General features: G+C 27.4%; 4 protein-coding genes across 4 annotated transcripts; 1 reads left to right on the top strand and 3 right to left on the bottom strand.

The window, feature by feature from the left end:
* Positions 1–353: 353 nt before the first annotated feature.
* Positions 354–737, bottom strand: OCT59_003689 (uncharacterized protein; the record flags this gene model as incomplete). Its single annotated transcript, XM_025329652.2, has 1 exon — positions 354–737. One exon carries the CDS (start codon positions 735–737, stop codon positions 354–356), a length of 384 nt encoding a protein of 127 aa, XP_025183086.2.
* A 211-nt stretch (positions 738–948) lies between these two features.
* OCT59_003688 (uncharacterized protein) lies at positions 949–1,341 on the bottom strand (the record flags this gene model as incomplete). The annotated part of the gene is made up of 1 exon (XM_066147811.1): positions 949–1,341. One exon carries the CDS (start codon positions 1,339–1,341, stop codon positions 949–951), a length of 393 nt encoding a protein of 130 aa, XP_065996479.1.
* Positions 1,342–1,374: 33 nt separating this feature from the next.
* OCT59_003687 (uncharacterized protein) lies at positions 1,375–2,749 on the bottom strand (the record flags this gene model as incomplete). Its single annotated transcript, XM_066147810.1, has 3 exons — positions 1,375–1,742; positions 2,126–2,393; positions 2,654–2,749. The coding sequence occupies 3 exons, from the start codon at positions 2,747–2,749 to the stop codon at positions 1,375–1,377; spliced, it is 732 nt and encodes a 243-aa protein (XP_065996478.1).
* Positions 2,750–4,455: 1,706 nt separating this feature from the next.
* OCT59_003686 (uncharacterized protein) lies at positions 4,456–5,070 on the top strand (the record flags this gene model as incomplete). The annotated part of the gene is made up of 2 exons (XM_066147809.1): positions 4,456–4,689; positions 4,813–5,070. 2 exons carry the CDS (start codon positions 4,456–4,458, stop codon positions 5,068–5,070), a joined length of 492 nt encoding a protein of 163 aa, XP_065996477.1.
* Between the last annotated feature and the right edge of the window lie 9,005 nt (positions 5,071–14,075).

Genomic DNA, 14,075 nt, shown 5'->3' with positions numbered 1-14,075 from the left:
TATTACATATTTGGCCAAAATTACCTCCGATATTTTAGATTCGATTTTTATTCGTATTAAACGATTAATTCAATTTTGATATAATAGATTTCAATCCCTATCTAGTTGTAGGATTTAATGGTTAAAAATTTATTATAATAAAATAATATTTAGTTCAAAATAAAATGACCACTTATATTGCATTTGAAACAGAAATTCTTTAACAAACATCAGATATAATAATCGGAAAGCTATTACATAAAGAATACAATCCTAATTATAATATTTATATGTTACATAATTGCAACTGACATTCAAAAAAATATATACATGAATTTAAAACCAAACACTACTAAGCCTTAAAATATAACACATTATTCATTTGTGTTAAATTCTTTAAATTCTTTTTCTTGTTGTCTAAGTTCTGATTTCAACTCATCAAAATTATTTCTTAAAGAAGTTATATCTGCTAGCATTGCAATAGAATCTAAGAATTCCCTGTTTCCCTCCCAAGAATTAGTAGCATATTTAAAAATTTTGTATTCATTAATATCAAACAGATCCAACTTAAAAATATCTTTAATTTTTTGACTAATTTTCAAGTCTTCATTTTCTTGAATAATATTTGTTAAATGAATATGATCATTATTAAGCTGAAATAATCCAGCTTCATTATATTCTAAAAGAATACTTTGAAATTCTTTAGTACGTTTATTAGCAAATTTTACTTTAGAGATTTTATTTTCTATATTAACCATATCCAAGAAAACAAAAAGCCCTCCCAGCAACTGGAATAGATTTTCCAAGTGATGTAACACCATCACCAATTATTTCATTTCGAGCGTGTCTTCCTTTATTAGTAGAGCCTTCTAAGTTATTATAACACTTTTGTAGTTTTTTAATAGCTTTTCCCCGAGAAATTAAGAAGTCATCCTTGGCTTTTAGAAAATTATTAGCTTGGTTGAGAATTTATTTTTTTCTATTAGCATCACAAGAAGCTGAAGTTTTCATTAATTCTTGTCTGATCTCATTCAACTCTTTTTTCTTAGCTTGTTTTTCTTTATGAATTTCTTTGGTGTCTTCTCCTCTGGTTAATTTATCCACTAACTCTTTTTTGATTTCAATTAGTTCTCTTTCTTTTGCTTTTAATTGTCCAATACGTTCTTGATCTAGATAAATTAATTTTCGTTCCAATTCATTTATTTTGTTTTCTTTAAATTGTAAAGCTTGGTTTAATTGTGCTTTGATTTGTTTTTCGTTATTCAATTTTCCTTCTAGTTGTAAAATTTCTTTTTCTAACTCGGCTTTTAATTCATTCTCTTTACCATTAAGGTCTTGAGATTGCAAGAGAGCTTTCAACATATTACTATTATCGATAATTTCATTTTCTATTTGTTAATAAGTGGTTTGGGATTGATTTAATTTATCTTCCAATGAATCTTTCTGTTTAATCAAGTTTGCTTTTTGAGATTTTAATTTTTGAATGCAAGCAGCTGATTTAATCAATTTCTCTTGCAGTTCAAGTTTATCTTTTTTTAATTTTCCAATTTGAGACTGTACTTGCTTATTAGTTAGTTTATTTTGTTTCAATTGTATAGCTAAACTTCCAACCAAGGTATGATTTTCATTTTGCAGGAAATCAATTTGAATTTGAAAAGTACTTTCTTTTTCTGCAAATTCCCTAATTTGTTTAGCTGATAAAAGTTTTAATTCTTGATTTCTTGCTTCTGATTGATCTAATTGTTCTTGTAAATTAAGTTTGTCTTTCAATTAATTTTGAGTTTTAAAAGCATTTTCTTTTTCTGTAAATTCCATAATTTGCCTATTTGACAAAAGTTTTAATTCTTGATTATCTTGCTCAAGTTAAAAAATCTGTTGTTGCAAATTAATTAATTCCATTTAAATCATTTGATACTTTTTTTGATTGGTTTTAATTTCCATTTGAGAACATTGATAATAAATTTCAGCAATCATTTCTAAATTAAGAAGATTTCGATCAGAATCCTCTTTTTTTTGTTTCAATTCCATCAATTGAGTTTTTAATTCTTGAGATTCATATTGAAGTTTTTGCTTGTATGCTTTATTCCATTCATATCTGTTTCTAATATTCCTTGTTCATTGGCAAAAATATCAGCAATAACTTTACATTTAGCTTTATAATAATCTGTTGAACAACGAAATATTTCAATACTTTCTGATAAAAATTCCAATCCACTATCAATATCAGTATTGGAAATATTTAATTCTTTTAATTTACTGAGATTTTCTAAAGGTTTTAAAGAACCATAAAATTGATTATAACTTCCTTCTAATTGTTTTAAATTTACATAAGAATTTAAAGATAAATTTTCCAAATTAACGAAAGGTCTTAAGAAATCAAGAGTAGTTGGTTTAATATTATTATTATTATCAATCTTTAATATTTTTAGATTTTTAGGTTAGATAAATTTTTTAAAAAATTAATACTGGTTAAATTATTATAACAATTTAAACGTTCTAATTCGTTATTTTGTTTAAGATCTAAAATAGTTAGATTAATACGAGAACAAGTTAATTCTTTTAAATTCTTACAATAATCTAGATATAGTAATTCAGTAGTTGATATATTTGAATTATTAATATATTCAAAATATTCAAATATTTCTAATTTCTCCAAATTTGGGTATTCACGTACATAATTTAATTCATCACTAGTACCAGGGATATAATCCTTAATAGAAATTTGTTTTTTTCGTAAGTCATTATTTTTTTTTCTTTGGATTAAAAACATAATCCAATATTTGTTTGTGTGACATGTTTCTCAATTATTTTAATATTGGCTTTTTTTTCTAAAACTTAATGTGAAAAAAAATATACTTATTATTTTTTTTTTTAAAGAAATTAAAGTTGGCTAAAATTTTATATGATGTCACTGTGCATCAAAGTTCTGTATATGTACAGTATATGTAGTGTGTAATATACGTTTCTAACGTTCCTATCTGGATAAATTACTGATCGGCAATAATTTTTGGGGCAATAACCTGTAGTAGCCTACGTTTGACAAATTTGAACCCAAATCATGACAATTATTGCAGGTTACCCAGAGAATGTATAAACGAACCAATACACCTGGTTAATAATTTTATTGAGGATGCCAGAGAAAATAAAAAAGAACTATGGGGAATTTATACAATTTTGTTCACGTTTTTTAATATTTAATTTTTTTTGACAATTTCTATTTGTACATGGGAAACATCGGTTTTAAAAAAGGTAAAATTTTATGCTGATCATTTAATTTCGACCAGGAATAAACGATAAATAAAATAAAAATTCAAGTACGATGAAAAATTTTAACATTTATTCACAAATTTTATGAGTCTGAGTATATCGTTATTATATCGAGTCTTTAGGGTTGGATCAGTCCTAGCAAAGACCGGTCCTGCGTCGGTCTTGGGACCAGTCTTCACGGTCTTCGGTCCAAGATCTGAGGACCGGTCCGGACCGGGACCAATCTTATATTATTAATATCCAATAAAAATGAGCCAAATTTTTGTGCTCATGTACTTCTAGGGCACGATTTTTGCCAAAACTGATTATCAGTTCGGTTTTTAACATTTTCGCAACGTTTTTTATTAAAAAATGTGCAAAAACCTTTTTTTCGTGAAATTATTAATAAAAAACGTTTTTGTAACGTTTCCTATTAATAAAATAATTAAAAAACGTGCGAAAACGTTTTTTTATTAAATTACTTAATAAAAAACGCTGCAAAACGTAAATTACTTAATAAAAACGTTTTCGCAACGTTGTTTGTTAAAATAATTAAAAACGTTTGCGAAAAACGTTTTTTTTTATGAACTTATTAATAAAAAACGTTTTCGCAACGTTTTCTATTAAAATAATTAAAAAATGTTGCGAAACGTTGTTTATTTGTTAAATTACATGTTAAAAAATGTTTCGCAACGTTCTTTAATGTTTTAGAGGTCTTAAAATAATGGGGACAAAATTTCTTGAATTTAAATCGGTCTGGTCCCGGTCCGGTCCGGTCCAGGTTGAAAGACCGGTCTTTTTGGGACCGGACCGGACCGGACCGATCCAACCCTACGAGTCTTATTATTAATGTACGATTTATGATCAAATTTAATGTCAGTACTCTGATTGTTAATTTATTAATTTATTAAGGCATTATGGATAAATATTCTTTAAATCACGAGTTCACAGTAGAGCTCAAGAAAAAAGTCATCACGCAGGAGGTGTAATAATCAGAGAAAATCGAATACACAAAAATCTCAAAATGGGATGATCAACAAAACTCCGGTTAAATTAACAAGCCACACGGTTTATCTGGAAGAAAATTTTTCTGATATTACACGTGATCTAACGTTCTATGGTATTGGAAATATTAAAGAAGCGGGTTACGACAGTTACGTAGAAAATTTAAAGGTCAAATGTTGCTACAAATATAAAACCATCCGGGCTAAAATTCGCTAAACAAAAATAATGGAGTTGAAATATTTGCGAGGAGCCTCTAACATATTAGTAACAAGAAAAGGACGTGAATATTTTTTCAGGATGTTTGATTCTAAATTATCACCACGTGACATCAAGGATATGTACAGTTGGCAAGCGGTAAAGAAAGTGAAGATAGATAACGAGAAATCCGACGATATAATCATCAAGGAACATGTTAGAACTTATGAAGGTCACTTCAGTAAAATTATTAGAATAAACAAAGTGAGATGTATTCTAATATATTTTAACAATGAAAATGATCTGATGAAGGCAATATAATGATTCTGCGACAAAAGATGACTTAGGACCAGGTTTACCGATTGAAACACAGGATAAAATTATAAGCAAAAATGGATCTTTAGAAAACGGAGAACTCCAAAGACGCCAAAGTTTTTTGGAGGGACGACTAATCGAACGGGTTCGACGGTTCACAATAAGAATCTGGTTGAAGATTTTAATAGATTGAATTCAGAATTTAGTGTTAAAGGTAAAGAAGTTGAAACGGGTAGTGATACATTAAATTCTAACAAAAAACGTGTTGCTCTAACTCAAGGTAATGGGAAAGATAGTGATAGTGATAGTGATAGTGATAATAGACTTTGATTACCATTCTTTAGAAATAAAAAAAATAAAATAAATAAATAAATAAATAGTGATAGAGAGTAATCGTTCAATAGAGTAGTTTTTTTTATATGCTATAATTAGCTTAATTACAACATAGTTAGTTTTTTTTTTGTAGTATTGATCAAAATTTTGTATTAGTTTAGATACTTTATTGACATGGTGTATTTGACATTGGGTTGATTACTTTGCTAATTATCTCAATACTAATAAAATTTTTTCCTTTTAAAAAAAAAAAAATATTCTAAAGAATGACATTAAATAATTTTCATATTTTAAGACTCAGATTCATTATTCTATTTTAGTTTAAAAGTTTATGCGCTTTAGCCGAGTTGACTCGTAATTGTTTTTTATAAATTATAGACACAATCAAAATTTTGAAGGAATATTTCAAATATGTTATCAATTAAGTGTTTTGCTTTAATAATAATCAGATAAATTGATTAACATAAAATAAAAGATTAAAATCTATTTAACAACCATTTTTAATAGCACATTTAAATTCAGCATTAAAAATTTCTATAAGATTGTTCAAATGCCACTATTATCTATTATCCATGGTCTTATGTCTTTTCTTATGTGTTTTGTATATTAAACTACAATACGTATATCTAAGATTAAATGAAATTCGTTAAATGATGGAATCATAATCGATGATCGACTGATTGACATTAAAATATCTATTTTTGCAGAAAACGTTCACAAACGATCATCTGAGTAATATTAAATGAAACGTTATTTTTCCGTGTAACTTGTACATATATAAAAGGATTACCAATCGGATTTTAGTCCCGTTCGTGCATAATAAATTTATTTTCCTTCAAGAAATTTTAATATTTTACAAAAAATTATTATGTCGCAAGAAGAGAATATAATCTCAACTTCTGCAGCTTCTGCAGTCGAACTAGCTAAAAATCAACGTAAAATTATTTATAAGAATATTCAAGTAAATCATCCAATTAAATTATCATTCAACACCTTCTGTCCATGAAAATTACGTAATGGAAGATATTCAAGATTACCAAATTGCTATATTGTCTTTTATAAACAATTAAATCTGGAACTTGAAGGACATAATAAACTTAATGGGGAACTCTTTCTGACGATCATTCTGCCCAAATTTTTAGCGGAAGGAAAAACGTCTTTTACGAGTGTTTTTACTAATAAAACCCTAATAAAAAACCTCAAAAATGGAGTCAGCATACAAATTTACAGAATATAGATATAGGTTTCTGAAAGAAACAAAAAATATTTTCAGTGCGAACCCAAGAACCACAGCAAAAAGTCAAGAAAGAGCACCAAGAGACGGCGGTCTTAGCAAAACTGAACAAAATTTCCTGGAGTTAATACAGAATGACGCTGTACGCAGAAAAGAAACGATAAAGGATATAGTTTTAAAGTGTTCAGCAACGTCTTTCGAAGTCTACATAGACGAAATAAAACAACTCTCATGGGAAAATTCGAAATTGCGAGAAGAACTGCGGAGGAAGGATCACGTGATGGACAGAAAAGTCAATGAGGAGAAACAACAAGCACAAATAATATCGCAGAAAAATGAGCAAATAAGGAAAATTTCGCAAGAAGTAGAGAAAACGAAATCAGAACTAAAAAAGGTTAAAACAGGCATCAACAAAGAAATAGATCAGCCGAATAAATCCAAAAAAGGCAGATCAACATCAAACAGGAGAAAACGGGAAGAAATTTTAGAGATACCAGTTTTACCTGAAAATATCAGTAATGATCAGCAGGCCAAGGAGGCATGTGACATATTTTTCTACGATATACCAAAATATTGGAGTGAGGACGACGTAAGAACAAACCTGATGAAGATAGGAACGGTTTATAGACTGCAAATTCGAGGGCAATATAAATACAAAACCGTTAAGGCAAAAATCGCTTTGAACGAAAATTTTGAAAAAACGTTCTTGGATGGACATTTCGGTATTTGTATTAGCAAACACTTTATTAGATGGTACGACGTGAAACTAGGTTTGAAAGGACGACGAGAACGGGATCAATGGCAGACTGTAAGAGACCTAACTAACAAGGAAATGGAATCCATAAAGAAGGGAACTACATACGACTTCACGAAAAAACTGCAACAAACTTCCAAAACGGCATTCATTAAAATTATCAAAATCACAAAAAATTGGAAAGTGATTGGGTATTTCAAGAACCTCAAAGAAATGGAAGAAGCAGTGGAGGATTCATGCACACATGGAGACATCAATAGAGTTTGGCTTGTGAGAAACAAGAAGACAATTTATAAAGACGGTGATGATAAGACAAGATCGAAGAAAGAAAAGACTGCTCAAGCAAAGGTTATAACGCCAGAAAAAAGAACAAGCTCACCGCCAGTGAACCGAAGACACCTACCACACCACCAGAGAGAATCTACAGAGAATTAGGGAACTTCGCTTCACGAAAAGAAAGCTTACTACACCCATCAAAAATGGAACAACCATCAAGGATAAGTAAGACGCCAGACGAAAACGAAGTTGTCGAGATGATCAAAAATTGGAGAGTAGGAGAAGACAATACGCAAGATCAAATTGACACCTCAGGGAAAAAAGAAGAGCAAGTTTCTTTAAAGAAAGATAATGTAGCACCAGAGGAAGTGGTTGAAATCATCAAAGATTACAGAACAAAGAAAAAAAATTAATTATGTTCAGTATCAAGAATCAACACACGAGGGTTTGGTCGACAAACTGAAGGAAGTGAAAGAAATCTTCAATCAAACGTCCAACGAAATGGAATGGAATAAAATTAATGACGAGGCCATCAATACGATACGCAGTGAACATGGAATTACGAGTCATGTGGAAGCTAGAAAATGGGCCATGGACAAAAATAATTTTTTCCTAGTTGGAAACAAAATTATAAGTTTAGCGGAAAAAATGAAAATATTCTTGGAATATACCACCCTAAACGATAATTTTAAACAAAGATTGGAGAATAACAATCGCTACCAAGATGATAAGAAAATTGGGGAAAAAAGACCATTATTAGAATTTCCGAAAAGAGAGAATGACATGGAGGAATTTGAGCCTTCTGACGAAGAAGATATATCTCTCACAGAGGATAGCTGGGCAATCAATTATCGAGAAGATCAGCAGCAACAAAGAATTCAATTGACCATGAGAAATGAAATCGAAAAAGAGAAGAAGGAAAAGGTAGAAGCGCAAGCATCAACATCATCACCAAAGAAGGCAGGTGGAAAAAAGAAGAAGAAGAATAAGAAGAAGAACTAATGGAGAAGAAGAAGTGAATTACATTTTAATCGAAGTCATGTGAATCACGTTAAAAATTTTCCGATAATAAAATAAAAATATAAAAATGTTTTTCTTTTTCTTTTCCTTTTATTATTAGTTTTAGAATACTAACTTTTACATTTTGTAGGATTAAGGAGGAATAGATGAAATAAAATAGTTTAGGTGTGAGACTTTTGAGCTCATCTTTTGTAGCAGCATTTAGCTGACCTAGCGTTATTACATATTTCATTCCTTTCTCCTATATTATTTCAAAGTAGATTTAAGTAGTTAGGTTTCACAAATAGATAGTTTGCAATTTTTAGGTTTAGTAGGTAAAGTATTTATTTTATTATATTATTTTTGTAATGTATCTTTTGTCCGAAAATTACTCTGTTATAGGGTGGGCTCGTGCTTGACACGGCCTGGCTCTAGGTATCTTTTATATTAGAGTGTATAATCTGATTATCGAGATTCTAATAAAGATGCATTACAGTTTTTTTAAAAAAAAAAAAAAAAAAAAAAAATAATAAACTTAATAAATATTTTAGATTAGTTATTTCTAAGAAGTGGCACAAATTATCTGATGATACCAAAGAAATATATTCAGATTTTTGTATTGATGTTTGTGAATATTATGCTTATAAAACTAAACCTCCTACTTATCAATTAATTAAGTTTTAAATTGATTTATTGAGCTTAAACTTTATCATGTTTTTATGTAATTTTAAACATCTTATAATTGTATATACAGTCTACAGACCAAATTTTATATAATTATATTATTACCAAAAATTAAATGTATATTCTATATATTTTTTTATTTATTTAATATATGATTTCTCAAATTTTATGTAAAAGCTCCTTTAAATCTGATAAAGAATATAACGTAATAACGTTATTATCCGTGTCAGTGAAAAGAAATACATGTACACTCAAAATTTTTGCGTAATGTTTTGTTTAAACGAATTGACCAATGAAAATTTATTTTTAACTTCCCTAATATTTCTCCCTAATTTTTTAAATTACTATTTTGTTACGTCTTTAAGATTAAAAATTTAGAATTTGCAGAGCATTTTAATTTTTAACTTTGAATTGGTTAATTTAAAAAGCTTATTGTACGATTGTGTGACTGTTACTCATTATAAATTTATCATGTGATTACCTAATAAAGAATAAATGAATAAACGTCGATCAAACATTGTAATACAAATTTTCTTTTTCTTTTTTTTAAAAAAAAAAAAAATTATAAACCATGTCTTTTGAATATTGTCAGGAAGCTATTAGTGATTATGAAAAATTGTTCGAAACTGATGAAGGATATGATGTTATTATTTTCGCCGGTGAAAATGAAAACGGAAAAGAAATACATGCGTTTTCAAATATTTTACGTATTAGGTCTCAATATTTTCGTACTGAACTCTCTAATGAATTGACCAAGAAAAAGGATGGAAAATTTATTTTTAATTTCCCTAATATTTCCCCTCAATTATTTAAAATCATTTTAAGGTAATGAAAAAAACAAATATAAAAGAATGTATATTTATATAAAATTATTGCCACGGTAACTAATTTTTTTTTTATATATTTTAGATTTATTTATTGTGGAAAGATTGATTTGGCGAAATTACAAAGACTAGATGTTCTAAAGCTTTTGATAGCAGTAGATGAACTTAAAATACAAACTTTAATCATTTGTATTCAGGAATATTTGATTAAACATCAACATGAATTTTTACAACAAAATCCTACAGAAATTCTTGAAATGGTCTACCAGCACGAAGCTTTCACGGATTTATGGAATTATTGTCTTGAAGAAATTTGTGCTAAGCCAGACATACTATTTAAATCTGATAAATTTATCAATTTAAAAGCACCTTTATTGGAGTTACTTTTAAAACGAGATGATTTATCATTGAATGAAATTGATATATGGAATAACCTGATTAAATGGTGTTTTTTTCAAAATCCTTCTATTCAGAAAGATGTTAAGAAATGGAATAAAGAAGCAGGTGTAATTATGGAAAGAACTATTCATAGATTTATTCCATCAATAAGATTTTATCATATCTCTTCAGCAGATTTTATAACTAAAGTATACCCCTTTAAAAAGGTAATACCAAAGGATTTAGTTAATAATTTACTTGTATTTCATATGGCTCCAGATGAACAATTAAATATTAATATACAATCTCCTAGAAAACCAAAATGTATTTATGATTCTATTTTCATTAATAACAAACATTTTGCCATGTTTTCTAGTTGGATTGAAAAGAAAAATCAGTTTCATTATAATGAAAAAACTATTCCTTTTAATTTTAATTTACTTTATCGTGCTAGTAGAGATGGTAATACAGCTACAGCATTTCATACTAAATGTGATAATAAAGGAGCTACTATTGTTATAGTAAAAATCAACAATTCAGAGCAAATAGTTGGAGGATATAATCCACTTAATTGGGATCCAATTGTTACATCTGCATCTACTTATGATAGCTTTTTATTCTCATTTAAAAATAAAGATGACCTTCAAAGTGCAAAAGTAGGTTATAGTACTGGTAATCAATATTCTATACGTTATAGTTCAAATTTTGGTGCATACTTTGGTGGAGGTAGTGATTTAGTATTTTCTGGTGGGAATTGGTATGGCTATACAAATACTTCATGCTCTTATCCTAAAATTGGTATACCAGAATATGGGTTTAAAGCCGATGACTATGAAGTTTTTCAAGTTGTTAAAAAATAACTAGTTTGCCATTCCAATTTTGATGTGGTTTTTTTATTTAAGAAAATCAGTTCAGAAATATATAGGTACATTTATTCCCTTTCATATGTCAGATTATAAAATAAGATTCTGGTTTAAATTAATTTGAAAATTTGAATAAACATGTAGTATATGGAGCATTTAATAGGTCCTAAACTTAAATAATGATTTATAGTGGTATGTATAAATTACATTTTAATCACTTGAAATTGATCTTTTACAAATCGAGAATGTTTTATCATAAAGTACAATCAATTATAATTTTGAATCTGAACCTCCAAATGATATATTTATCAAACTGAATATTTAAAACTTGATTCACTTTTTTTAATTGATAATAATATACATTTTAAATTTTTATGAACAAATGCATATTAGATTTAACTATCATTTATAATTTCCATTTTTATTTCATGACTGTGCGTTTAAAACCATCGTTGACCAACTAACAAATGAGTAATATTATCATTTTTATTACTTTGTAAATAACCTAATTATAAAGCAGCTAGAATTTTTAATCACTGTAAGTTCGCAGTCCATGAATTAATTCTGTAAATAAAATGCAGTATGATCTTCAGAATCCAAATATATTTTTTAAATTAAATCTCGACATATTGAAATCCTCGCCTTATGACGAACTTTAATAATAAATTATTGTTGAAAATCAAAGTATTATTATTATTATTATCAATTCAAGTCTATTGTATGTGGTTAAGCATTTTATATGTATAATACAATTTATAAAATTTCACTTAATAAAAAAAACAAGAATTACATAAACATATAAATATTTTACGTATTATGTTTTAATATATTTTTGAAGTATCTATTCATTGAACATACAGTATTAAGATAAAAGATGAACTCATTTTTATTAAAGAAAGATTCAATGTTATGATGTTGACTTAACTGCTGGTTAATAACAATTTCGGCACACACGCGGCAACAAGTAAATAAGATACAAATTATCCTTTCCAAAATTATGACTCTAATAGTATTTAACTGGGTTAACCGATTTTGAGATGCTCTAAATAGACATTAAATATTTAAAGAAAAAAAAATTATGTTTGGAATATTCTGTTATGTGTGATAAATTTTTTTTTATGTAATGATTTTATATAATAAACGTTGAGTAAAATAGAAAAAATCATTTTAAAGACGATCAAAATTCAAGCTAATGAATTTGTTTGAATCAATTATTATATCTATCATACACAATCCTAAGTAATCAGTGTAATGGAATCAAGCACTTGATTTTTGTTAAGGAAAAGTTCTCTTAACACAAAACTCATCCTCAAATAATAAACAATTGATATAAAATGAACCATTTAAAATCCACGTAATAAACGTGATCGTGAATAAAATTTGTGTAACCAAAAGAAGGCAATTGAAAACAAAAATGGTTAGAGATTTTGTTATTTACATCTTTTTTTTTTTTATTAAAAAATTTTCTCTATTTCTCACTTACAAACAGAATAAAAATGTAAAATTTTTAATATTTCTCTTTCATAAAATTATTTTATTATATTTACTTTCATTTGTATTAAAAAAAGTAACTTACACTATTAATGTTAAATTTTTATTTAATAATGTTAAGCATAAATCAACTTTAAAAAATTTTCCTAAACAAACATTTTATGCTATTGATCTTTAACTAAAAAATAAGTAATTGGCAAACTCAAATAACAAAATTGCTATTATCTTAAGGATTGATTATTTTGGATCATAGTAAACTTTAGAATTAAATAATTAATCATCTCATCTAAGGTGGCTTTGTAGCATGGCTTTACAATATGGCTTTGTGGCAGTTATTTGTAGATTTTTACAAAAGATTATCAAAATTACCAAAATATATTAATATTTTATGAAAAATTGATTAAGCTTACCATAGCCACCAGTCTAAGCCAGAAGGCTTTGGTAATCTAAGTAATTGAACTTAAAAAAATACCAATATTATTTGTGAATGAATTCATGATTTAATATTATCAAATGGGAATAAGCCCTATATAAGCCTTACCATGGCTGTCAGCCCAAATCAGAAATCTAAGCAATAAATTCAAATTAGAAAATTTGTTATTTAATAATTACTTACCTTCACAGCCTACCAAGATGAATATTTCTCTAAAAAATAAATTAAAGAGCAAAAAAAAAAAAAATTGCATGCAATATTTTTTACCAAATCAAATGATATTTGTGAACAAATACCATTTTATTAGTTTATAAACAACTATATACTATCCTTAAAATACAACTATATGGCTATTTGCAACATTCAAAAAAGAACTTATAAATAGAAATTCCAATGATGGAATTGAAAGTACTTGTATACTTATGTTTTCTACATTCTTTATTTCAAGTTTTATTGGTTTTTATCCTACACATTTTGAATGAGTAATCTAAAAAAAAAGCTTTATTAGCATGGATTATAAAAGCACAATAAGAAGTTGCACTACTGAAGATTTGATTTAATTTCTAAAATTGTCTATTGTTGATTATGACATTAAAATATTAAAAAAGAGTTAAGATTTCAAATGCAAGTTTTTTACATTTTTCGAAAACTGACTTAATTGATTGTAACTTACAGTAAGGCCTTTTAAAGATCAAAATCTTAGAAAGTCCTTTTCTCTTTCCTCACAACCAGCAGTTCTTCTGCAAAATTTTTGTTTGTCAAACTTCCTCTCCTTCTTCCAAGATGCTGAAAAAAATTATCACAAGATTTTTTTCAATGCATATTATATTTTAAGGGACAACTCTATTGTATCTGCTGAAATCCATGACATAATTATGAATCTGCTCCAGCAGTAAACCATTTCTGAATAGTTACAGGAAGAAATTAGCATTTTATGCAGACCAGATGAATAAATACATCATCATACATAGATATCACAGTATATATAGTCCATGGATTAAGTAATTAATAAGACAGAATATTTAATAGTAATACATCAATTCAGTATTCATTCTATATAAAGAAA

The sequence above is a fragment of the Rhizophagus irregularis genome, chromosome 12 (assembly GCF_026210795.1).
Source record: "Rhizophagus irregularis chromosome 12, complete sequence".
NCBI lineage: Eukaryota > Fungi > Glomeromycota > Glomeromycetes > Glomerales > Glomeraceae > Rhizophagus > Rhizophagus irregularis.
The sequence above is the reverse complement of the archived record's forward strand: the minus strand, read 5'-3'. Positions and strand labels throughout refer to the sequence as shown.